Here is a 27441-nt window from a genome sequence, read left to right as displayed (position 1 = left end):
CTCCCCCACCCAAAACTGTGGTTAAACATTTACGGGCATGGTGCTGAAAGGAGGCCTGATAATGCATGCAGGGCCCCATCTGCTCTTCAGGGACCCCAAGTAACAGGAAGGAGAGATTGTAGCGTCCTCGGGGCAAGAACCACAGTTGATCTCCTTTGGTTTCCCCAGCATCTAGCAAGGACATTCCATTTATGGGTGTCAACTCACTTGAGGAAATCAGGGTCCAAGGTCACCTGGCAGTGGGGTAGGGTCCTGAGCTCAGATCCCCTGCCCCACCTTGGAATCAGCCCTTCTTGTACATTCGTCTCTGACACCTGGAAGACCGAGAGGCCCTGCTGGTAGCTGAGCCCGAATGCTCTGCCGCCAGCAATGAAGGAGACTCTGCCCCTCCCAGAGGCCCTAATGTTCAAGGCCTTTGTTCTGAGCACTCATTTCTTAACAACTTGCAACTGTGCAAGATGGTTTTAGCAAGTGATGGGCACAGCATTTAATAACACAAGGTCCCAAGTTGAGGCAGGTATGCCTTTTCAAAATATATGAAGAAAAACTGAAAGGATAAATAGACAAATCCACGATTATAGTTGAAGACCTCAACGCTCTTCTCTAAGTTATTGAAAGAACAAACAGACAGAAAATCAGTAAAGATATAAAAGACCCGGACGGCACTATCAATAATGTGACCTAAGTGACATTTTAGAACAAGCCACTCAACAACAGGATACACAGTTTTCTCAAGTGCACATGGAACAGTCACCAAGATAGACCATATTCTGGGCCACCAAACAAACCCTAACAAATTTAAGAGAAATGATAGCATACAAAGTTCATGCTCTGACCGTAATGTAATAAATCTAGAATTCACAAACCGAAAGGTATATGGAAAATTCCCAAATATTTAAAAATTAAATGTACTTCTAAATAACCCATGGGTCAAAGTGGAAATCTCAAGGGAAAGTAGAAAATATTCTGAACTAAAAATAAAAATATAACATATCAAGATTTGTAAAATGCAACTAAAGCAGTGCTGGGAGGGAATTTTATAACATCAAGTGCTTATGTTAGAAAATAAGAAACATCTCAAATGAATTATCCAAACTTCTACCTTAAGAAACTAGAAAAAGAATGGCAAATTTAACCGTAAGTGATGAAATTATAAAGATAAGAGCAGAAATCAATGAAATTAAAATCAGGAAAAATGAGGGAGAAAATTAATGAAACTAAAAGCTGGCTACTTGAAAAGACCAACAAAATTGATAAACCTCTAGCCGGACTGACCATGACAAAAACAGAGAAGACAGAAATTAGCAGTATTAAGAATGAAAGAGAGAACATTGCCATAGACTCTACAGACATGAGAAGGATAATATAGGAATGTTATGAACAACTTTATGTCCTAAAATTTGACAACTTAGGTGAAATGGACAAATGCCTGAAAGACATGGACTACCAAACCCCACTCAAGAAGGAATAGTTAATCTGAATAATCCCATAGCTATTAAAGACATGGAATCCACAGTTAAAACTTTCTAACAAAGCAAACTCCAGACAAGGTGGCTTCACTGGTAAATACTACCATTCAAGGAAGAAATAATCCTAATTCTATACAAACTCTTCTAGAAAACTGAAGAGGAGGGAACACTTCCCAACTCATTTCTTGAGGCTAGCATTACTGTAATACCAAAGATATTACAAGAAAATGACGGACCAGTATTGCTAGTGTACATAAATAAAAGAATCATCAGCAAAATATTATCAAGTCAAATCCAGCAAAATATAATAAAGATAATACATCATGACCAAGTGAAGTTCATCCTGGAATGAGAGGCTGTTCAACGTTGGAAAATCAGTCAGTGTAATCTATAATATTGGCAGATACATAAAAAGCATATAATCATCTTAATTAATGTAGAAAAAGCATTTGGCAGAATTCAGTACTCATTCATGATTAATTCTCAGCAAACTGGTAATAGAAAGAAATGTCCTCAGTGCAATAAAGGGCATCTACAAAACACCTACAGCTAACATCTTACTTAATGGCAAAAGGCTCAGTGCTCTCCCTGTAAATTGGGAACTAGGCAAAAATGTCTACTCTCACTACTTCTATTCAAAATCATACTGGAGGCCCTAGCTAGAGCAATATGGCAAGAAAATAAAAACATAGACAGATTGGAGAAGGGAAAAAATAAAATTGTCTCTATTTGCAGATGGCATGATTGCCTATTTAGAAAATACCAAGGCATCTACAAACAAATTGCCAGAACTAATAACAAGTGAGTTTAGTAAGGTTGCAGGATACAAGGTCAATATACAAAACTCAACTGTATTTCTCTATGCTAGCAATGAACAATAGGAAACTGAAATTCTAAAAACAGTACCATTTACAATAGTACCAACAAAACAAAAACCTCATGAAAAACTCAGTATAAGTTCTAACATCTGTGCAAGATCTGTATACTGAAGTCTACAAAACAATGATGAACAAAATCAAAAACCTAAATAAGTGAGAGATATATGGTGTTCATGGATTGGAAGACTCAATATTGTTAAAATGATAAATTCTTCCCAAACAGATCTGTAAATTCATCCCCTCCAAAATGTACTTTTGTCCAACAAAATGTACAAATTTGTACATCTTTTGTACAAATCAACAAATGGATTTGTAAATTTATATGGAGAGGCAACAGATCTAGAATAACCAAAACAATTTTGGGAAAGAAGTACAACGTTGGAGGACTCACATTTTCTAATTTCGATGCTTGCTATAAAGCCACAGTAATCAAGACAGTGTGGTACTGATGAAAGCCGGATCAGTGGAACAGAATGGAAACCAGAAATAGATCCCACATGTGTGGCCAATTTACTTCCAACACAGCTGCAAAGGGAATTCAATGGACAAAGGATGGTTTTTTCAACAAATGGTGCTGGAACAATTGGTCATCCATATGTGAAAAAGAAACCTTGATCCACACCTTGTATCATAAACAAAATTTGACTCATAATGGATCCTTGACTTTCATGCAAAACATAAAATTACGTACGAAACTTCTAGAAGTAAACCTAGAAAAAAGTCTTTGTGACCTTGCGTTATGCAAAGATGTCCTAGCCAGGACACTAAAAGAATGATTCACCACCAAAAAAAAGGATAAATTAGACATCATCAAGAATTTAAAAAAAAAATCTGCTCTTTGAGAAACACCATTAAGAGAATGAAAAGAGAGAACAGAGAGAAAATACTTGCAAAACATACGTCTGGTAAAGAACTTGTGTCCAGAATCTATAAATAACTCTCAACCCAATTTAAAAAATGGTTAAAAGATTTGACCAGATATTTCATCCAGGAAGATATGCAGATGGCAAGTTAGCCCATGGAAGGATTTTCAAACGCACTAGATATTAGTGAAATGCAAACTAAAACCACAATGAGATGTCACTACACACCTACTAGGACAGCTCAAAACAAAACAAAACAACCCCCTGACAATACCAAGTGAAGGCGAGGATGTGGGCAACTTGACCACTCATACCTGGCTGGTGGGAATACAGGTGTGTCCACTTTGGGAACTGGTAGTTTCTTATCAAGTTAAACAACTTCTGTCTTATGACCGAGAGATCTCACCTCAAGAGAAATGAAAATATATATTTGCGCAAAACCTGTACACAAATGTTTATAACAGCTTTATTCATAATCCGCCCAAAGGGGGAACAGCTCAAATGTCCTTGACCTGGCGAATAGACAGGCAAACTGTAGAATAGCCATACAATGGAATATTGTCCCACAGCAGAAAGAAATTAACAAATAATCCAGGAAAAAGCAAGGCTGAATCTCAAAGTCATTACATTGAATAAAAGAAGCCAGACTCAAATATATAGTGTATTTGATTGGAAACATATGATTCCATCTATATGACATTCTGGAAATGACGACCGTAGGGACATAAAGAAACCAGTGATTGCTATGGCTCGGGAGCTGGGTAGCAACAAAGGAGTACAGTGGGATTCGGGGTGGTGGTTACATGGCCATTCGTTTGTCAAAACTCAGAATTGTACACTTAAAAGGGGGGATTTCACTCTATGTAACTTATACCTCAAAAATTAAAAATATGTAAAAAAAATGTATTGTTGGAAAATAGCACCAAGAAGAATTCCAATATCCATTTCACTTAGATAAAAAGTTGTGATTAGTAAATTAATTTCTATCTGGCCAACATTTAAAGGCCCCATATTCCCATGACTAATTTCTGATTCTTCCTGAAATTTTTTAAAAACAAAATTTTAAAAAATGTGAGCAAGTATCTACCTGTACACATCCATCCATCCGTCCTGACATTATCCTACCTGTTGCAATAAATGGTAAGAATAATTTTTAAGAAGATCCAGCTGTTCTTATTCTGAAATGGGTCTGTGTTATCCAAAGTGGACTCTTAGCCTGACACAGGACAAATGCAAAGTTTGCAAAGTCAGACAAATGCATTTTCAAACGTTCGTGCTCTACGTGACACATTTACCGGCAGCCTGATAGGAACTGCTGTACCGTTGGCAGATCCCGGATCTTCCTGCCATCTCCCTCCCCTTGCCATGGGTCACGCGCTGCCACCGTGAAACAGCTGTCCCAGGCCACCTGAGCGTGCGATCTCGGTGCCAAACCACGGAGGAGGCCCCGCAGATTCCAGAACACAGCTCACATGTCGCTTCCAGAGGCTCTGTCTTCTTCTGTTCCCTGTGGGACAAAAACCAGTTGACAGGCCACCTGAGAGCTGCTGAGCTGCTCTTTGGGGTAGAACCACCCAGAGGGAAATGCTTAGGTCCTGGTATTAAAATCATCTTCAGTTTTCCCGACATTGGTGAAAACAGGGAAGAAACCCAGCCTGGAGGGCAGATGATGCCGAGGTGGCTTTGCCACAATACTGCCTGATTCTCCGGTGCCACTTGGAGCTGCTAATTCCGTGGACTGGGGTGTCCAGTTCACAAGCCCCTGGACAGTCCCAACGCCCAGAGAGATTTCTGAACCTCCATGGTCAAGGGCCTTGGAGGAGCTGGGATTCCACCCCCGCCCCCGTGACAGGAGCAGGTGACGGTCAGGTGTGTTGCGTGGTGGGACATAGAGCCACGCTGGGGCCTCACGCTGGCCGAGGCCAGTGGGGGACCAGGTGACCAGTGCAGTGAGAAGTACACGCCCAAGCAACAGGCGACGCTGCTCCGAGCAGCCCCGAGGCCCTCTGCAGAGACGGGCTGCCACTGGAGCAGAGGCACCCCAGAGACCTGGGGTGTCGCCGGCAGACACAGGCTTCAGTCCAGGCGGGGCTGTCCCGCTGTCCTCACTGCCCACCTGCAGCTCCAGCCACGCCATCCGTCCCTGAAAACACCCCTCCCCACCCCCCACCCCCTCCAGCAAAGGTGCCAGGCTCCTGCTGTGGCTCGTGAACGCAGCTGATCTTCCCACATCCTGAAACATTACTTCCATTTCGTGCTGGGGCTTCCGAGGGAATTCAGGAATCAGCTGTAACATGGGTTCACGCATACGATATTGAATATCCACAGCTTTGGGATCACATTCTAAAATCCAGGCGCACAAAGTTGAAAAAGAGTGGTCAACAATTGCGGCCACTTCTAGGGAGACGGTCATGCCGGGTGACACTTCGGTCTCCAGGGCTTGTCCCAGCAGAAAATGTTCCAGGGATTTCACTGCTAAGTTGGGCACATCCATTAATAAAATTTCAACTTCGTCTAGCTCCTTCGAAAGATGACTACTTTCAAATATTAGCTTTTTTATTTAGGGAGTTGGCATCAGGCTTGCTAGTGACACTCTGTGGCCAGGACAGAAAAAACCTATTTGTCCTTATATTCCATTTAAAATTGATTTTTGACACCTGGGGCAGCTGTACTTAAACCCTTCTACACCAGCAGCAAACCTTGGGCGTGCCTGTGTAGTGAAACTCTTCTTTCTGCTTAAGATAAATTATTTAACTGACAAAGTATTTTTATGTCGTAGAAAAATCCTAGGATCCCTTTTAGAATTATTTTGTCAGTATTCACCGACGATTTCAATGCCATAAGCATGTTACTCTCATTTTTAGGGGGTAAAGCGGTTCTCATGCTTTGAAATACTAGTTGAGCTTCTCTCCACAAATTCATTTAAAGTTTTGAAATGGCCATTAAATGAAAGGGCTACCTTGGAAAAGGTGAAACACAGCTTTTCCAATCAAGTTAGTGACGGATGCTGATTGATTTAAAGTAATTCATTGTCTGGCGTGCTGTTTTCTGTTATTACTTTCCCTGATACTTATAGTTCAGGCCTTGGGATACAATTATAATAATTATCTGGATGAGTCTTTTAATCGGTGACCTTTGGACTCTTCAACAAACTGTCACGCTTCATTAACAGGAAATGACATCACGTGCCGGCTGTCGTTCGGCTGCTTCTCTGAGGAATATTCCACCATGAGAGCTATCTGTAGTCTTCCTATATGGTCTCCCATGGCTGGCTCCCAGCCACTGTGGCTCAGTTAAGAGGTTTTTTTCCCTTTACTGCATTTTTTTTGTCTCAACAAGCATGGTGAGCATCCCGTATAGTACTTACCTGCAACTGCTCAGGAAAACAAGCATATATGTCTTTTGGCATCCTAAATTGTGCATACTATAAAAGACAATGATTTATGGAAATGAGGCTCATCATTGCAGCCATGCTTTGGAAATGAGACAAAAGCTACTTAAGTAGCACCGTAAACGAGGCTGCCCCTTAAAATCTGTTTTATCTGATACACTCAATTAAAAATAAACTGCAATAAAAAAAATTGGGGAAATGTAGAAAACAGTCGGTTTGATAAGCCAAAGGTCCTAAGGCTGTTCATTGAACATGTTTAAGTATAAGTAACACTGCCCACTAAAGACTGATCGTCATAAAGGATACATTCCCAGGGGCTATTCAGTAAGATGATCAATGGTTAGCCAAATGCATAACATTTATACTGGAAATAATACCTGGAAAATAAGAAATTCCTGCCATTTTCACAAGGCTGTCGAACTTTATAATGTAAGCTGCTTGAGTTCCATCAGGACTAACCCCCCTTGTGGTCCCAACCCTTTCAGTGACTGATCTCAAACAACAGAGGCAACAGTCAAGCCTCAGGTGTGTTTAAAAAGCATCCTTTATATAGTAGAACTGTTGTCAAACAATGTTGTAATTTGAACACCCTTGCCCCAAAAAAGAGGCATTGAATTGTGCAAGAGGAGTGCATTCCAGAATGATTTCCTGCTGGATTCGCATAACTATGTCGAAGGCGGTCTCTCTCTGGGCATCCTGACCAGAGGGCCACGAGTGTCTTCTCTTCCAGGTCCTGGAAAAGCCCTTTTCTCACTGAGCAACCTCAAGGACCAGAAACCCTCCTGTTACTACTAAGGACACAGCTTTTCACTCACTTTTCTGTGTCGTACGAAAGTGATCAAATGAATCGCCAACACCGTAATAACTTGGGTTTGTTAACTGTCTCCAAGGTCTGGCGTCCGTCTCCGTGTTTGAAAAGAAAGAAACCACTGCCCTCTTGTGGAGACTGGTGTCATTGCTCCTGTCACAGAAGTCAAAGGCATCAGGAATTTCTCCTTTGATCCAGGCGTCAGTGGGAATCTGGGCACATAATGGAATCAAAGCCGAGCATCTGAACTTAATTCTACCTAATAGCTCATCCAGATGTTATACATGCAAAACGCTGAAAATTACCTATGAAAGACTGTTTCTGGGGAGTTTTTGATGGTGTCTACATACCAACGGGGTTTACATTTTCAAACCATGTTTCTTATGTTATCTGTTCTTTTTAAATTAAAAAACTTACATGCTAGTAAAATCCATGACATGAAGTTTAGCATCTTACCCATTTTAAGCGTACAGTTCAGCAGTGTTAAGTACATTCACTTTGCAACCAATCTCTGGAACCCTTTTCGTCTTCCCAAACTGAAACTCTGTCCTCATTAGACAATAATTCCCCCTCCCCCTCCCCTAGGCCCCTGGCAGCCACCATTCTGCTTTCTGTCTCTATGAACTTGACTCCTCTAGGGAGCTCACATAAGTGGAATCATACAGTATTTGTCCTTTTGAGGCTGGCTTATTTCACTTAGCAGAATATCCTCAAGGTTCATCCATGCTGTAGCAGGTGTCAAAATTTCCTTCCTTTTTAATGATATTCCATTGTATGGACAGACCATATTTTGTTTATCCATTTATCTATGGACATCTGAGTTACTTCCACCTTTTGGCTACTGTGAATATTGCTTCCATGAACATGGGTGTACAAATATCTCTTCAAGACCCTGCTTTCAATTCTTTTGGGTCTATCCCCATATTGCTGAATCACGTGGTAATTCTATTTTTAATTTTTTGAGGAACCACCATAGTGTTTCCATAGAATCTGCACCATTTTACATGTCTACCAACAACGCACAAGGGTTCCAGTTTCTCCACATCCCCACCAGGCAAAGAAGACGTTTTTTCAGAACCGTCATTCACATATAACAAAGAAAGGCAATTTTAAGTCATTTTATTTTATTTTGTTTTGCAAAAACCTCTGTAAACAACAGTCAAAGAATAAGAAACTACTGCAAAAGTTCAAATAGGCCCAATTATAGCATACAACAGACCGTGGGGTTTTAGTCTTATTATGTGATTTCAATTAATTCACTGTCATAAAAAGAATATACTGCCTTTCCTGCTGGGAAATTGCTTCCATATGTTCACCTTACATGGGGCTTCTGAACTTGGGGTATTTTCACAGCAGATCAGCATTTTAAGAATTTGAATTTAGTCAATTAGATGGGAGAAATTCTTTCACAATGCACACATACATCAAATTGTATATCAAATCATCACAAGGTACACTTGAATACCTTACAATTTTATTTGTCAATTATATCGCAATAAAGCTGAAAAAAAAAAAAAGAATTTGAACTTAGGACCTATCAATGATTTTAAAATATGGGGTGGAGGGGAGTTCACAGCAAAAGCAGCTGCTGAGCTAAGAAAAGAAGAAAAATACGACTCAGTATAAAGATAGGTACTAGTTAATTTTAAGTACTAAAGAGGCATTTCATGCGCTGCTCGAATGTGGGAAAATCTCTTTGGTGTGGCAAAAGAGAAATACTCATTATAGGTGCTCTAAAAAAGTACAAATTCTCTGCAAGTACACCTTTTCATTATCAGATTTTTCTGTTTCTTCTCACTCGGCCAATTATTTTAAAAATATAAACAAAGGCGTTTTAGCAAAACAAAAGGGTGACAAACCGATATACTAATAAGCTATAACGGAATGTAATGGGGGGACTTCATACCTGCCAAAGAAAATTAAGAAAGAATACAAAATCTCAAAGCGAGCCCTGCTGATCTGCCCCAGTAAAAAAATTGCTCATCACTTTCCAGTCTAATCTGAGGTTTCTCTTTTTCTACTCAGTTTTTTAAAATACCATTAGGGTCCTTTGCATTGAATTTAGAACTAATTAAAAGTATTATGGTAGCTTTAAGTTTTATGGATAATTCATTTGTATAAAATTAGTCTTTTATGTTTAAAACTCATAGTATCAGAAATATCATGGGTGTGTACAATTCAACCTGTAGTTTCCCAGCTTTGCCTGTTTGCTGAAGCACTAAGTAGTCTACGTTATCATGGAAATGACTATTATCCAAAAATCACTGCTCATTCATTGTGGGCCACCCTGCCAGTATCAAGTGAATGAATTAATAGGTTTGAGGTTTCATCCTCCAATTCAGGATTTGGGCCCTTTATCAAATACCTGCAGCGTTTCTGAAATACCCAGCTGAAAACAGGCAAACAATTCTAGGCGCTACCACAAGCTCTGGAAAAACTGTGACCATCCGTTGTCATGAATTTAACTGTTTCACAGACGGTGCTAAACCCTCGTGACGCGCATTAAGAACAACATGTTGTAACACTGAACCCTGACTCCCCATCACTTCTCCATCATGGCCAGGATCATCTCACAGGTCATGTCTTCATCCAGGTCCTCGCCTCCAGCCGTGGCTTCTCCGAAGTCGATGGGAACCAGCCCTCCCGGGTACTGCTCTCCGCTCACCAGGGAGGCCTCCTCGGCAGCGGCTTCTTGGGGAAAAGGCACAGGGTTGGCAAATTTAAAAGAAAGCAGCCAAGAAATCAGAATTGATAAACGGTGCAACTGTATTTTGGAAACAATCGCTGAATTTTTAGCACAGCATTTTAGAAAACAATACTTCCATTTATAGGACAGTACAAATATCCTGATCTCAACTCTTTAAGGCAGGGCTTCTTAACCTCAGCTTTAAGGCAGGGCTTCTCAACCTCAGCTCTGCAGACATTTAGGACCGGAGGGTTCCCTGCTGTGGGGACCTGTCCTGCGCACCATTAGGTGGCTAGCTGCCTCCCTGGCCTTCACCCGCGGGGTGCCAGAAGCACCCTCCCCCAGCTGTGGCAACCAGAAATGCCACCAGACACAGGCACCTGTGCCCTGGGGGGCAAAATCACCTCCCGCTGAGAACCACAGCCTAAGGTGAATGCAGATCCTGTGAATTAGTGGCCGGACCGCTTACACAAGTCTTGTCCTGGTGCCCACGGGATGACACTGATGAAATGAAAAAGGCCAGCTGCTCTCGGGACACCTGTCCCATCAGCTAATCAACATACCCCGAGTCACCTCCGGGTCAAGCGTCCTGCTAGGTACACACTGGGAGCCACACTCAGATCCGTGACCATCCCTGCCCTCCTTCCAGCAGCTTCTAAACAGTCAGCCCAACGTTGGGAGTCTAAAAACAGAGGCTCACATCCACATCCAACCCCCTACCCATTTTCCAAATTCCTCCCCAAGAAGACCCGCGGAAAGTCACTGACGAGGCATGGGGAATGAGAGACAGAGGGCCCCGTGCAGAAGAAGGCTTTTATCGCATGTGACTTCAAACTTGTTGCAGCATAGTTTTGCTTATGGTTCCCTGAAGCATTTGGGCGGGGGGGGAGGGGGGGAGAGGAATAAGACCCAGGCCCTGTGTACGAAGATGAACACAAGAGTCGTGGAATAGGTGCCGTCTGACAGTAACTTGCAGAAATCTACCGAGGACCTGGTGGGGGACACGCTGACCCACTAACACAGCAAAAGTAGAAGTGAGACGATTACCTGGAGGATGCAGGTTAAAAAAAACCCCTGAAGTGCGAATTAAGTCCTGTTTTTGGCTAATACAAGTCAGGTTACTTGTCTCAATTCACACTTTGCTTTGAATACACAGCTGACCCTCTTCGATATGCAAAACGTTTTAATATATCCAGTCTTTTCATCCCCGATTTTTAAACCTGCAAGAGCTTTGCCCTTTCTGCCCTTCTGGCTCATGAACAGCCAACGCCAGCCGTGTCTCCAGGGCCCTTCCCAGAGCTCGTCGACAGAACGGTCCTGTTTCAAAGACTAGTGTAAGTAAATGGGGGAGAAGACGCACGTGGGGACCCACTCTTCATCACTAAAAAAATTTTTTTTCTGTTCTTTCAATGTCAACGTCCAGAAAGCACGTTGGGGAGAGGTCAGCTCAGGATTAATGAGGGTGAGGTGCTGCCCTGCAACCGCGGAGGCCGGTGCCCAGGCTGGAAGCCCTTAGACTTGAACTCTGCTCCCTGGCAGAAATGTCACCAACCGAGGGTGACGATTTCAAGGCCTCCAGTGAAGGCTACTCTTATTCAGGAAGAATTGTGCCAAACCATTTAGGCACAAAGAAGATACTGCATTTGTGTATCAAGGGGGGGCCCGTAGGTGCCTAATTAGCCGGGAGGTCATACATTCGTGTTGGCGTCTTGGGATCCAGCCGAGGGGTCCGGGGAACCTGACCTCGGGGTCTCTTTTCCGTGGTTGAAGGATTTGAGTCGACTTCACCTGCTTGACTTTGCCCATAAGAGACTGTGCTCATGACTCGCTGGTTTATTTAATAAGCGGTGCGTGAACCGACACTGACGCCAGCCTGGTCGGGGGAAGCTGGGGACCGACCTGACGGCCAGGCCCGGCTTGCAGGGGAGCACGGTGCAGTTGAGAATGGGCACTCACCGGAGGGTCAGAGAAACGTGAAACTCAGCCCCGGGTGAGGGTCTGCAAAGCAGAGGCATGGTCCTGGGGGCACATGAAGGGAGCTGACCCGGTCGGGGCTCAGAGCTGAGCTTTCAGGGAGGTACAGGTGGAAGCCTGGGGAACCGGGGCACAGTCACCCAGGAACCCCCGGCAAAGGAGAGGGTGAGCCTGGCCTGGATGGGAGGGGGTCCAGCGTGGCTGGGAGCCGGAGTTGGGGGGCTGCGTCTGGGGTCCTGGGCCTTGGAGCAGAGGGTGGTCAGGCAAGGGGCTGGGTGGTGAGGATGGACGGGCCCAACGTGCACGTGCGAAAGGTGCCCCGGCAGCCGCGAGAGGCGCTGCGAGATGGTGTCCTGGGCCAGGCGGAGGCAGGGGTGGAATTGGGATGAGCAGGGGCCGAGGTGCCAGGACCGGCTGCCTCCAGATGTGGCCGAGAGGGGCTGCCAGCGTGAGCCGCGGCTTCAGGGGCCCAGACGCCGGTGTGGGTCGGGGATGTGGGAGAGAACAAGGCTGAGGGTGGGAGGGATGGCGGAGGGGGGTCAAGACTTCAGTTTTGAGGCAGCTGAGCAGAGGTGCTCACCAGGCAGCTGAATATTCACCCCCAATCTGCAGAGGCTACGGGGGCTGCAGTTCTGGACACCAGTGACCTGCCTGAAGGACAGGGCGTGGGCCTGGTGTGGATGCAGTTCAGGTGTGGACACAGCTGTGGACGAGGGCAAGGGCATAAGTGCGGAGGTATGGATACAGGTGTGGACATGACACAGGTGTGGGTGCAGATGTGGATGTGGATACAGGTGTGGACATGGCGCAGGTGTGGACATGGGTGCAGGTGTGGACATGACACAGGTGTGGGTGCAGGTGTGGATGTGGATATAGGTGTGGACATGACACAGGTGTGGGCATGGGGGCAGCGGTCCTCTATGGGCACCAGGCCGACTGTGGAGGAGGAGGAGCTATGGTTAGAAGCGGGGTCGGGGGAGGGCAGCTAGAGGGGCAGGAGAAACGCCAGGAGGCTGTGCCTGTAGCAAGTGGGTCAGGAGGTCAAGAGATGGCCGGTCAGCAGCGCGAGGGCTGCGGAGAGCAGGGAAAGGCCGGCGGAACACAGTGACCTCGGGTGGGTGATGAGGGGAAAGGGACGGACTGCAGGACACCCTGTTAAACGTGAGTTTCCGATAAACACTGAATCATTGCTTAGCATAAGTTTATCCCAGATAGCGTGTGGGATATACTCACACGACAAAGTTATTCATTGTTTACCTGAAATTCAAATTTAACTGGGCGTGTCCTCCACTTTATCTGACAACCCTTGAAGGAAGGAAGAGGCTTCCAACTATCCGTGGGAACATTCACAAGTCCAGGATTGGGGCTGGAATCAAAATCCAGGGAATTTAAAGGATGAGGACGTCATGCAAACATTTTCCATTTGTTTTTGCTGAAGATTGCCTTGGTTTCCAATCACACTCTAAGTTCTAAGAGTCTCATACGAAAGGAAGAGAAAACATACAGAACAGCTGCACAGGAGCTAGGGCCTCCCCCTCGTGGAGCAGAGCCATTCACAGGGCCGACAGGGCACGGACAGCCCCTGTGTTAACCTGGGGACTCACACCTGCTCCCTGAGGCTGGAGGGAAAAGACTGACGCCTGGAGTGGGTTGAATGGCAGCCCCGCAAAAGACACGTCCACATCCTAACCCCCAAACTGGGACTGGGACTTTATTTGGAAGAAGGGTCTTTGAGAATGTAATGAAGGATCTCGAGATGAGATCATCCTGGATCTTCCAGGCAGGCCCTAAAGCCAATGACACGTGTCTGTATAAGAGACAGAAAAGGTGAGACGCAGATACAGGGGATGCGGCCATGGGCAGACAGAGGCAGAGACGGGGTGATGCAACCACAGGCCCACGGGCGCCTGGGCCACCGGAGGCCGGAAGAGGCAAGGAAGGGGGCCCCCCCCACACCCCAGAGCGTGCACATGGAGCGTAGCCCTGCTGATGGCCTTGATTTAGGGCTTCTGCCTCCAGAACTACAAGCAAGTCAATTCCCATTGTTCTAAGCCACCCAGCATGTGGTCATTTGCTGCGGCAGCCCCAGGAGATGGACACAGGCCCATAGCTCCACCAGGCACGGGGACGGTCCACCAGCACGACCAAGGACAGCGGGGGCACGTGCAGCGTCATCGTCTGGCTCTCACGTCCCGCCAGGACCCCATGTGACGGGGGGTGTGGACTCACTGGGGTCCCCAGGCTCACTTCCCCTGCGCATCCCCCCACTTCACCAACCCGCCCGTCGGGGCGGCAGCAGCAACGGCTGCTGGGACCAGGCGCCTGCTGGGGTCGGACACTTAGGGTTTCTGGATGCGTCCCCTGCACCGTAACGCTCAGCACCCAGGGAAACGTACAACCAGAAAACCGCCGTCAAAATAAAACCTGATTCATTTAACATGAGGTACCGGCTTCCTTGGCTGTCTCTTTCGGGATGGTCGGCTTCCTCTTTTTTGTTCGTCTTCCTTTTTCCGAGGTGGTTGGCTTTTCTTGCCCGGAGCCACACGTTTTCAAGTGTCTCTGCATGTTATTCTGCCAGAGAAATGAGAGCACAGGGAAAGCCAGCATCACTGGGAATGGCGTGGAAAACCCACGGCTAAAGAGACGGGAAGTGGGGAGGAGCGCGCGCCTTGGGTAATCTTGGACAAAAAAGATGATTTTTTTTTTTCTGTTGTGTTTTGGTCTAGCCGAAACCCAGCTTATTTTTAAATATTTTTAAAGTCATGGTCGTCAATGAGAAGACCAAATTAATTTTCCTAGACTGCTTCTACTGAAGTGAGGCTTGAAAAATTCAATATATCCTCGATTTTATGAAAATCAATAATATGCCATGGGCATTTTACTGCCCTGCCAGCTTCCCTCCAGACCCACTATGCATGGACGTATTATTAAGACTGTACAACATTTGGAATTAAAAAGGAAGCTCAGAGCTTTCCTATCAAACCTAGTAACGATATATTTTTGTCTACACTCAGGATGGTTTAAAATAAGTGAGACCACTTACACTAAGTCCATATGCTAAAGTAAGATACTGGCGGCATGTCATTAAATATGCTGATTATATAAAATGTGACCCCTAATTTCCATCGAGACTTCAGTGTGGCGCTCAGGACTGTCCTGGTGCGTCGGGGTAAAGAGGAAGGATCCACATGTAAGGGGAGGGGGATGGTATTTAAATTTCTTCCATTTTATGCTTATCCATAGGGGTTGGCAAAATGCTTTTGAGCTACAACAGCAGACTTGAGTAGTTGGGGCAGAAACTGGTCTGTGAAGCTGAAAATATTTACTCTCTGGCCCTTTGCAGAAAAAAGTGTGCCAATCCCTGGTTTATAGGATGACCAAGTATATAAAACCAAGCCTTTTGGAGTCAAGGATTCCTTTGTGAATATGATAAAAAGCAAGGCTCCTTCCCCAGCAAAGGGCATGTGTATCTCCATACACAGTCTCCCTACAACTTCACAAAGTTCATGGTTAAGAACTCCTGACATCAGTTTGGATGAGCAAACAAAACAAACAAAAACACATCCAGACTTTAAAAAGAATAAGTGGGGTAAGATTTTAGGTAAACATATGGACATTTAGGCCCAGGGGGCAAAGTAATATAACAAACATCTGTGTCAGGGAAATGTTTCTCAAGAGAGGAGGTGCCCAGTATTCTGAATCCAGAGCAGGGGTCCTTACTGGGGAGGAGAGGGGTGGCCCTGTGACATTCTGGTATAGAGATACACTGGGACCACTGTGGGCTAAAGAATGGAAGTGTGTGAATCATATACTTTTTTTTTTTTTTTTTTAATATTTCAGCTTGCTTACTTTTTTTTTTTTTTAAACTTTGGGTTTATTTTATTTATTTATTTATTTATTTATGGCTGTGTTGGATCTTCATTTCTGTGCGAGGGCTTTCTCTAGTTGCGGCGAGCGGGGGCCACTCTTCATCGCGGTGCGTGGGCCTCTCACTGTCGCGGCCTCTCGTTGCGGAGCACACGCTCCAGACGCGCAGGCTCAGTAGTTGTGGCTCACGGGCCCAGTTGCTCCGTGGCATATGGGGTCCTCCCGGACCAGGGCCCGAACCCGCGTCCCCTGCATTGGCAGGCAGACCCTCAACCACTGCGCCACCAGGGAAGCCCCCTTAATAGCTATTCTTAATGAAGAAATAGCTTCACTCCACTCGCTGTCATACAACATCTGAGAATTTTCAACAGGAAAATAACTGGCTGCTGTCATGTTCAGAAAGGGGAAATCTGAGGAGAATTGCACCATTTTCATTAATCTGGGACACTTATAATCCTTTACCCCACAAGCAGTTGCTGCAGTTCATTTTGTATTACTGCGTATACTATGAACTCCTAACACAGGAAGTTAATTCAAAGTATACTGTTGTCCTCCTAGACAAAGATAATGTACTGATAACAATGTCATTTCTTGTATTTACAAGTTCAGCAAAAGAGATGAAAGTGACACCCATTCCTCTTCTTGGGAATCACAAGTTGAATAGAAGTATTCAGCACTGGTCATGCTAGATCTTTAAAGAACTAGGCACACAAAAACCAGTAAGTAACCATAAGTCCATAAATAAATAATCATTATTTCACTTAATTAAAGTATTCACTCTTTCTAGATAACATCTTCAAAATAGAAGTTTTTCTTTGATATTAAATGTTTTTGTTGTTGTTGCCATTGTTTTGTTGGTTTCGGATTACCATTAACTTTTGTAACTTCTCTTAAAAATAAGAGTAACAGGGGCTTCCCTGGTGGCGCAGTGGTTGAGAGTCTGCCTGCCAATGCAGGGGACACGGGTTCGAGCCCTGGTCTGGGAGGATCCCACATGCCGCGGAGCAACTAGGCCCGTGAGCCACAACTACTGAGCCTGCATGTCTGGAGCCTGTGCTCCGCAACAGGAGAGGCCGCGACAGTGAGAGGCCCGCGCACCGCGATGAAGAGTGGCCCCTGCTCGCCACAAATAGAGAAAGCCCTTGCACAGAAACGAAGACCCAACACAGCCAAAAATTAATTAATTAAAAAAAAAAAAAGAGTAACAATTTTCCAACTGTAATGACTAAACATTTATGCCATGCTAAATTATTACATTAAAAACCTGCTTTTTAAATTAAAAGGGAATTAATAAGAAGTTCTCTACCTAAAAAAATGTTTTTAATTAAAAAAAAAAAGAGTAACAGCAAAAAAAGAGTGACAATGTTAGGGAACTAATAGATTTAACGATCCTCAAAGACATAACTCCAACCTTATGAATCCGGCGTCCTTAGGGCTAGCACAGAGCCTGGCACCTAGTAAGTCCTTCACAAATTTGTGTTAAATGAGCATATGTGGCACTGTCAAAATGATGCAGTTCCAGAAAAAGCACTCTGGCTCCATCCAAGACAAATCACACACTTGCCGCGTGGTTAAGATCCCTTGACTTACCTGGTCCTCTACCAAAGCTTTTCTCTCCATTCTTGGAAGCCCTTTCAATCCAATTCTAGTTCTCTGATGCTAACATTTTCTTTACAATCTACTAAAGAAGGAGGAGTCGGAAAGGGACAAGGGAGAGGAGGGAAAACAAAAGAGGAGGTATATAGACCACGAAACTTCTCCACCTTCTCCATCTTACTGCTGTTTGCGCACAAGGAGCCATCCAAGAGGTGGGTCAAAATCCACCAAAGTCCAGGAGGCTATGGTCCATACAGGTGTTCAATCAGGCGTCTCATTGTTGATGTGGACCATTTTTAAAGCCTTTATTGAATCTGTTACAATATTGCTTCTCTTTTATGTTTTGGTTTTTTGGCTGCGAGGCATGTGGGATCTTAGTTCCCCGACCAGGGATCGAACCCGCACCCCCTGCATTGGAAGGCAAAGTCCCAGCCACTGGACCGCCAGGGACGTCCCCCTCCATGTCTTTTCATGGCTTGCTGGCTTGTTTCTTTCTAGCGCTCAGTAATATTCCACTGTCTGGATGCACCACAGTTTGTTTATCCATCCACCTACTCAAGGAAGTCTTGGTTGTTTCCAAGTTTGGGCAATTACGAGTAAAGCTGCTATAAACACCTGTGTGTAGGTTTTTGTGTGGACATAAGCTTTCAACTCTTTTGGGTGAATACCAAAGAGCACGACTGTGGAATTGTGTGGTATGAGTATGTTTAGTTTTGTAAGAAAGTTCCAAACTGTCTTCCAAACTGGCTGCACCATTGTACACTGCCACCAACAATGAAGAAGAATTTCCGTTGTTCCACCTCCTCGCTGGCGTTTGGTGTTGTCAGTATTCCGGATTTTGGCCATTCCAATAGGTGTGTCGTGGTATCTCATTGTTTTAATTTGCATTTCCCTGATGACATATGATGGGGAACAATTTTTCATATGCTTATTTGCCATCTGTATATCTTCTTTGGTGAGGTGTCATAGTCCTTGGCCCATTTTTTAACTGGGTTGTTTTCTTATTGTTGAGTTTTAAGAGTTCTTTATATTCTGGATAAATCTTTTATCAGATGTGACTTTTGTAAATATTTTCTCCTAGTTTGTAGCTTATGTTCTCATTCTTCTGACATAGTCCTTCACAGAAGTTTTTAATTTTATTGAAGCCCAGCTTATCAGTTTTTTCTCTCATGGATCATGTCTTTGGTGTTTTATCTAAAAAGTCATCACCATACCAAGGTCATCTAGATTTTTTTCATATGGTATCTTCTAGGACTTTTATAGTTTTGTGTTTTACATTTAGGTCTGTGACCCAATTTTTTTTTTCTTATATCTTTATTGGAGTATAATTGCTTTACAATGTTGTGTCAGTTTCTGCTGTACAACAAAGTGAATCAGCTAAATGTATACATATAGCCCCATATCCCCTCCCTCCCACCCTCCCTATCCCACCCCTCTAGGTGGTCACAAAGCATCGAGCTGATCTCCCTGTGCAATGCAGCTGCTTCCCACTAGCTATCTATTTTACCTTTGGTAGTGTACATATGTCAATGTTACTCTCTCACTTCGTCCCAGCTTCCTCTTCTCCCTGTGACCCATTGAGTTAATTTTTGTGAAGGGTGTAAGGTCTGTGTTTAGATTCCTTTTTTTTTTTTTGCACGTGGATGTCCAGTTGTTCCAGCATCATTTGTTGAAAAGATTATCTTTTTTCCATTGTCTTGCCTTTGCTCCTTCCTCAGAGGTCAGATGACTGTATTTATGGATGTCTATTTCTGGGCTCTCTATTCTGTTCCATTGATCTGTTTGTCTGTTCTTGCAGCAATACTGCACTATCTCTCGATTACTGAAGCTTTATTTGAAGTCGGGTAGCATCAGTCCTCCAACTTTATTCTTCTCCTTCAATACTGTGTTGGCGATTCTGGGTCTTTTGTTCTCTCTGTAAACCTTAGAATCAGTCTGTCAATATCCACAAAATAACTTGCTGAGATTTTGATAGGAATTGCATTGAATCTATAGGTGACGTCTTAATGATATCGAGTTTTCTTGTCCATGAACGTGGAATATTTCTCCATTTAGTTCTTCTTTGATTTCCTTCATCAGAGCATTCTTCATTTCTGTTACATTGTTGTTGATCTCTAGCACTTCTTTTTGGTTCTTTCTTTGGACTTCCAGCTCTGCTTACATTGCGTGCTGCCTACTTTTTCTGTTAGTGCTCTTAGCATGTGAATCATAGTTGTTTTAAGCTCCTGGCCTGATAACTCCATCATCCCCGCCATTCCTGATGCTTGCTCTGTCTCTTCAAATTGTGTTTTTTGCTGTTTGGCACGCCTTGGAATTTTTCTTTTTATTGGATAAAAGAAGCTGCCGTAAATAAGCCTTTAGTAATGTGGTGGTGTGGGGTGCATTCTCCAGCCTGTGTTGAAGGCTCGGCCTTTTCGTGAGCCTGTGCCTCTGGGCTGTGGTTTCTCAGTTTCTTTTTTCTCCCCTCTTGGGTGGGACAGAATGTCTAGAATGGGGTGGAGTTGGGTATTTCCCTTCCCCAGGTCAGTTAGGCTCTGATAAAACCCCAGCAGATTAGGCACTGGTTAACTAGTCTACCCCCAGGACAGGCCTTGTTAAGAAGAATGGTTCCTTTTCCACTCCCCCTGCAGGAAGCAGAAGGAGATTTTTTGTTTTTTTCTTAGATATTCGCTGTGGGAACCTTGTTAAACTCCTGGTGGTAAAGCTCACAATATTGTGGGGATCCCCCTATGACTGGATCCCCCTGCACCTTTCAACACTCAGAGTTGCCCACACCGAGCCTCCAGCAATTCATCAATGACAGCTCTGGTTCTCCTACACCGGCACTGGCTTCCACAGCAGTTCCTGCTTCTAAGTCTCTGCTCAGGTAAGAGGGGACCCCCTGCATTCACCTGTGTCTCCAAGCTTGGGGGCAGCGGTTTGCCCTGTGGCCTCACCTCTTTTACGGATCCTAAAGAGTTGTTGATTTTTCACTCTGTTCAGCTTTTTACTTGCTAGGATGAAGTAGTGACTTCCAAGTTCCTTACACATGGAACCAGAAATGGGAAATCCCTTTCTTTTATTTTTTTTAAACAGCTTAATTGAGATATAATTCCCATACCGTAAAATTCACCTGTTTAAAATGTATAATTCAAGGTTTTTAGTTCATTCACAGAATTGTGCAACTATCCACCACAATCAATTTTAGAACATTTCAAAAAGAAATCCTATACCGTAAACAGTCACTCTGCATTTCCCCTCCTTCCAGCTCCTGGCGACCACTCATCTACTTTCTGTCTCTATGAATTTGCCTGTTCTGGACATTTCATCAAGATGGATCATATAATACGTAGCCTTCTGTGTCTGGCTTTTTTCAAGGTTCACCCGTGTTATATAGCACGTACCAGTGTTTCACTTCTTTTCGTGGTTGAATAATATTCCAGCGTATGGGCGGGCCATGTTTTATCTGTTCGTTAGTTGATGGACATTTGGGTAGTTTCCACTTTTTGGCTATTATGAATAATGCTGCTGTGAACATCTGTGTACAAGTTTTTGTGTGGCCATATGTTTCAACTCTTTGGGATACGTGCCTAGGAGTGGAATTGCCGGGTCACATGGTAACTCTATGTTTAACTTTTTGAGGAACTGCCGGAATGTTTTACAAGGTGACTTCACCATTTAAAAATCCCACCAGCGATGTATAACAGGTTCAGTTTTCCCACATCTTTTATTATCTGCCTTCTTTGATCACAGCCATTCTAATGGCTCGTCCTAGGGGTATCTCACTGTGATTTTGATTTGCATTTCCTTAGCGACGAATGTTTTCATGTGCCTATCGGCCATCTGTATATCTTCTTTGGAGAAATGTCTACTTAGATCCTTTGCCTGTTTTTTTTTTTTGGTTTAAATTTATTTATTTATTTATTTATTTATTTATTTATTTATTTATTTATTTATTTATTTATTTATTTATTTATTTATGGCTGTGTTGGGTCTTCGTTTTCTGTGCGAGGGCTTTCTCTAGTTGCAGCAAGTGGGGACCACTCTTCATCGCGGTGCGCGGGCCTCTCACTATCGCGGCCTCTCTTGTTGCGGAGCACAGGCTCCAGACGCGCAGGCTCAGCAGTTGTGGCTCATGGGCCTAGTTGCTCCGCAGCATGTGGGATCTTCCCAGACCAGGGCTCGAACCCGTGTCCCCTGCATTGGCAGGCAGATTCTCAACCACTGTGCCACCAGGGAAGCCCCCTTTGCCTGTTTTTAATAGGGTATTTAACTTTTTATTATAGTGTTGTAAAAATTCTTTCTATATTCTAGATGCAAGTCCCAATGTGCTTTCTCAAATGGAAGGAAAAGTTTCAAAACTTCTGACTTTATGTTCTGAAGGATTCTATGAGGCTGACTTATTCTTTTCTCTGCTTTCTTGTTTCTCACACCAAAGGGCAGCTTCTTTACAATTTTAACTCAGTACGAATGACACTATTGTTGGAGCACTGCCACCGCTTCTGTTTGAAATTTTGAACTAATAGCATTAACACTCCAGAACCGTCCCACACAAAAAACACAACTACCCTACCATCTTCTTCTAAAAGATAGTTTCTTCCATAAAAATAGTCAAGTTCAGATAATTTTAAACTTTTATAAAGTACACACATCATCTAGGGATCTAGCTAATCATCTGTGGTGGCTTTAAAATGTCCACAAATTCTTTGGCACGCTTTCTTTCAAAAGGGACTTTACCCCTCACCCCTTGAGTATGGGCTGAATTATATGATGCATTTCTAATGAACAGAAGCAGGGTCGTGTCACTTCTAAGATTAGGGGACACTGTGGCTTCCTCCTTGCTCTCTCTCGCTCTGGTCACGAGGACACTTGAGCAGCCCAACGGAGAGGTCCACGTAGTGAGGAACTGAAGCCTCCTGCCAACAGCCATGTTGAGCACGCCATCTTGGAAGCAGTGCCTCCGGCTCCAGTCAAGCCAACAAATGACTGCGGCCCCTGACAACGTCCAGACTGCAACTCACGAGAGACCCAGAGGCTGAGCCACTCCCAACTTCCCGACCCACAGAAAATGAGACATAACAAATGCTGGTTGTCTTAAGCCACTACGTCTCGAGGTAATCTGTTATGCAATAGATAACTAATATGACACCTAAAAACATAAAATTGAAGAGTAAATGTATTTCTGAGCACAGTACCGAGAGCCCTATTCTAAGAATATCTACAAAACATATTAAAAATTGCATTCTCTCTGTGAAGTAGCCTAAATCTAATCCACAGGGACAATTTTTAAAATGTTACCCTAAAAGCAGGGGTTCTTTGTAGATTGTTTGGGAGTCTGAGAACTCCCTAAAGCCATTTGCAAGATTCTGTCTGCAGGAGTGTCTTTTTTCACGGAAGGGAAACCACACGTTTATAAGATTTTCAAGAGTTTTGTGACTCTAAAAAACTAATAACCACTTTCTTAAGGCATGACAGATGCTGTCTTAAATCCTGGCAAGTTTCTATAATCAGGATAAAACTGCCCAAGTGTGACACCGTGCCTGGGGACACAGGGATCTTTTCAAGGAGGATTTATTGGGACTTGAGTGAGCTTACCAAGCGGGAAAAGCCTTTGCCACACCTGGGGCATTTGTAAACAGTCGGGACGAAAGTTGTATCGTGGTATTTCTTGAAGTGCACGTTTAGAAGTTGCTGCTGTCGGAAACATCTATCGCAGGAGGGGCAGGCAAACGGCTTCTCTCCAGTGTGGGTACGTATGTGAACTGTCATATGACGTTCCTAGAAGGGAAGGAAAACAAATGGCTGAGCTACTGACAGGAATTTTTTAGCATCAGACGTTATTTATTGTATACCTTTTTTTTTCCTCCCCAAAGATGTGTGCATTTTTAAGAAAAAACAAAGCAAACGCATTCTTGACACAGCACTACCGTGGAAGTAGCACAGTCTGGCCTCTGGGAAACAAGCTTACACAGTCCCTGCCATCAGGTTACCAAGTTCTCACGATTAATCCCAGCTGGTCCCACAGTCCCAGGGGGGATGCAGTAGCACATACCTTGGGGAGTGAAACCGTAATCAATTTCCCCTCCAAAACAGCTTATGTATTTGCAGCCCCACTTCTATAGTTATTTGCCATGACCTGAGTTTACAAGGGCGGATGGAACCTGCAAACTTGAAAATCTATTGTCTGAAGGACATTAAGCATCTAAACATTGTCCCGGCTACTTCCTGATAGTGTTACAAATCTTCATATTGATTTAAAAGCATAGTGGGGGACTTCCCCGGTGGCACAGTGGTTAAGAATCCACCTGCCAACGCCTGGGACACGGGTTCGAGCCCTGGTCCGGGAGGATCCCACATGCCGCGGAGCAACTAAGCCCGTGAGCTACAGCTACTGAGCCTGCGCTCTAGAGCCCGAGAGCCACAACTACTGAGCCCATGTGCCACAACTACTGAAGCCCGCATGCCTAGAGCCCGTGCTCCGCAACAAGAGAAGCCACCGCAATGAGAAGCCCACGCACTGCAACAAAGAGTAGCCCCCGCTCACTGCAACTAGAGAAAGCCCATGCGCAGCAATGAAGACCCAACGCAGCCAAAAATAAATAAATAAATAAATACATTTAATAAATTCCTTTTTTTAAAAAAAAAAAAGCATTTGGGTGAAAATAATTGTTCTTGGCAAAGAAATCGCCAAAAATTTTAACTAAGATTTATATGAGTAAATCATTTGGGACATCAGGACAAGAATATAGAGAGAGCCAAGCGAAAGTAAACATTTTATTTGTTTTACTTAAAATGGCATGATTATTCAGATGGAATATACGACCACTTCTGCGTTACTGTTAATGCCCTAACTGATGGTCTTCCTTGCAATCTTTCTCTCATGAACATACACCTCCCCGCCACACACCTTTCAGCTCATCCCTCTCTCCCAGGTAAGCATCACCTGGTCTCCTGCTGGGAGTCATGGTCTAACCCGGGAGGGCTGTTCTCCAGGACCAAAGCGGCTCAGTGCACCCAGCAGTGCTCCGGCCTCATCCCTGGCCTCCAGGTACCCCTGTCTGCTCTCTGCTCCCCAAATACCTGGGGCTCTACCCTCCCTGGAACCACCTCCCAAGTCTCATCCATCTTCCAGGAAGCTCTCTTAGTTCATTTAAACAAATTTGAGCCTAAGGCATCCGAACAGTCTAATGCTCAAAATCTACAAGAAAAACTCACTCTCCTTTATTCAAAGCATATACTATTTCCAGCCCACACTTTGAAACACAATAAGAACTGACCTCCACCTTTGGTGACCAGTGGCAAAATATTCACAGTAGCACACAATGCTTCAAAACCGCTGTTCAGTTCTTCAACTTTTGGTCTTAGGACCCATTATACTCATAAAAAATCATGAACAACTCCAAGGAGCTTTTGTTTATGGGGATGATATCTATTAATATTGACTGTATTAGAAATCAATAGAGAAATTAAAAATATAAAAAATATTTAGCAATTCATTTAAAAATAACAAATCAACTATGTTAACATACTTCTGTAAATGTCTATTATCTATTTTTTTAAAACAAAAAAACTAATGTCTCGCCTCATATGTAAGATTGCATTATTTGGGACATACTTATATACAAAAGTATTTGTTGTTTACCTGAAATTCAAATTTAACTGGTCATTATCTATTTTTATTTCTAAGTCTGGCAACATTATTCAAAGGAAATAGCTTCTGCCTTCGGTCTGCAGGGGTGTGTTATTGTGGCTGAAATAGATGAAGAACATCTGCTCTCCCAGATATGTAGTTGGGAAAGGGAGCAGAATTTTTATAGTCTTTTTCAAATAATTGTGGATATTCTTCTCTATTACACCAAAATTCAACAAGTGGTAATTTCTTAAAAGTTGGTTAAAATGTGGGGCCTGAAACCACACCAATGAACTTTTTGTACTTTGTTACGTTAAAATGTGTTGATCTTTTTATACTTTGAATGGATCTTTTACCCATGCATGATTTTGTAAATAACAGATGGGTCATTTGGAAAACATCAGCTTACTGAGTTATAAAGAGCTTCTAGGTGTTGAATATATACTATTAAAAATGCTTTCTTAAAATCACTTCAATCTCATTTGCAAAGTCTTAAGTGTTAGAAAGCTGCCAGGTTCACACTGATGGATATAAGTTTTCCAAAATTCTAATTCTAATTTCCTCTTGAAAGTGGAAATTGCTTTCTTGGCAACCCATTTTCCTTGACATGGCAGGATCACTTCATTTGCTTTCAAGAGAACATCTACCAAATACCCAATAATGGAATAAGCAGAGTTTGTCATCTGTTCTTTCAAGAAAAAATAGTGATTCATGAAAAAGTGGCTAGTTGAGCTGGCAACTCAAAAGTCCCACAGATGCCTCCTCCAGATGACCGCCGTGCTTTGGAGGACAGCGGAGGTGCTTTATGCCAACTTTGTAGTTCATCGTGCAGACTATTAAAAAGAGCATTCAGGGTCAAGATGGAATAAAGTGAATATAACTTTCACTGCTTTGTCAAGGACATTCTCAAGTAAACTGCCCTTTCTTTTTGCTGCCAGTGCACGACGAACAAGAACACAGCAGTCCTGCTTGGTGTGGCCGCACTGACTCACATTAAAGCAGCTCCACTGTTTTTGCACCATCAGTGCCAATGTCACCTAGTGAAAAGGGCAAATAACGTGTTGGCATTACAACTAGTTAATAACAGTGATTTTGATCTTATGATCCTGGTTGGTTTCAAGGACCTCTAGGGGTCTGTGAACCACACTTTAAGAACGGTTGCTTTCAACTCTGGGCTCCTCCCCAAAGTGCCTGAAACACAGTACCTGCTTGCAGGCGTAGCTGCAGTGTTCACACTTGAACCTCTTCTCGTTTTTGTGAGTTTTGTGGTGCTGAAGGAGAGCATGGCGCACGTGGAAGACAGCAGGACAGTAGTGGCACTTCATCTCTGCAGCTCTGTACGTATGCAGGTTGCGCAAATGGACACCTAAAAGAGTAACAGAGCATAGCGTAGGAGAATAGGGTTACTTTCTGTGAGGCCGATTTCCCCCTACCCTCCAAATAGGGTTTCTCATCCTTGCTACTACAGGCAGACCTCGGAGATATTGCAGGTTCCGTTCCAGACCATCACAATAAAGCGAATAAAGTGAATCACATGGACTTCCTTGTTTCCCACTGCGTATAAAATTTATGTTTATGCTATACTGTAGTCTATTAAGTGTGCAGTAGCACTATGTCTAAAAAACAATGTACATACTTTAAAAATACTGCTAAAAAATGCTAATCGTCATCTGAGCCTTCAGCAAGTGATAATCTTTTTGCTGGTGGAGGGTTTGAAATAATGCAAGATTTACCAAATGTGACACGGAGACAAGAAGTGAGCAAATGCTGTTGGGATAATGGTGCCCATAGACTTGCCTGATGCAGGGTTGCCACAAACCTTCGATCTGTAAAAAACGCGGTATCTGAGAAGCACGAGAAAGCAAAGTGCAATAAAACGAGGTCCGCCTGTGTTAACACTTGAGGCTGGCTAACGCCTTCCTGGGGGGTGTCCTGTGCGTTGCAGGATGTTCTGCAGCATCTCTGCCTCTACCCTCTAGTGCCAGTACCATCCCTTCCTCCCCACTTGTGACAATCAAAGCGCCTCCAGACATTGCCAAATGTCTCCTGGGAGGTAAAATCACTCTCAGCTAAAAAACTGCTGCTCTAAATGCACGGCGCACTGACATCTCATTTTAATATTCGTTCATATAGAGTTAAGAGTTACATAAGGTAGGGCATATTGGACCTAGTGTATTCATTTAACAAAGCACTTGGAGGGCTTCCCTGGTGGCGCAGTGGTTAAGAATCCACCTGCCAATGCAGGAGACATGGGTTCGAGCCCTGGTCTGGGAAGATCCCACATGCCGCAGAGCAACTAA

The 27441-nt window shown here is 43.8% G+C and overlaps 1 protein-coding gene across 3 annotated transcripts in view; it reads right to left on the bottom strand.

Annotated features, from left to right (window-relative positions):
• Nucleotides 1-9951: 9951 nt before the first annotated feature.
• The window catches only part of CTCFL (CCCTC-binding factor like), a 28398-nt gene continuing 10908 nt past the window's right edge, over nucleotides 9952-27441 (bottom strand). For 2 of the 3 annotated variants that reach the window (XM_036826161.1, XM_036826162.1), the window contains 4 exons: nucleotides 26347-26507; nucleotides 23107-23289; nucleotides 14517-14640; nucleotides 9952-10100 (listed from right to left, as the gene is read on the bottom strand). In XM_036826161.1, coding sequence (XP_036682056.1) covers nucleotides 9952-10100; nucleotides 14517-14640; nucleotides 23107-23289; nucleotides 26347-26507 — 617 coding nt within the window. Of the gene's footprint in view, nucleotides 10101-14516; nucleotides 14641-21855; nucleotides 22631-23106; nucleotides 23290-26346; nucleotides 26508-27441 lie in introns of those variants that run through there. The other variant, XM_036826163.1, reaches the window with a different exon arrangement.

The sequence above is a fragment of the Balaenoptera musculus genome, chromosome 15, assembly GCF_009873245.2.
Source record: "Balaenoptera musculus isolate JJ_BM4_2016_0621 chromosome 15, mBalMus1.pri.v3, whole genome shotgun sequence".
Lineage (NCBI taxonomy): Eukaryota > Metazoa > Chordata > Mammalia > Artiodactyla > Balaenopteridae > Balaenoptera > Balaenoptera musculus.
This window is presented reverse-complemented; position numbering and strand designations above follow the sequence as displayed.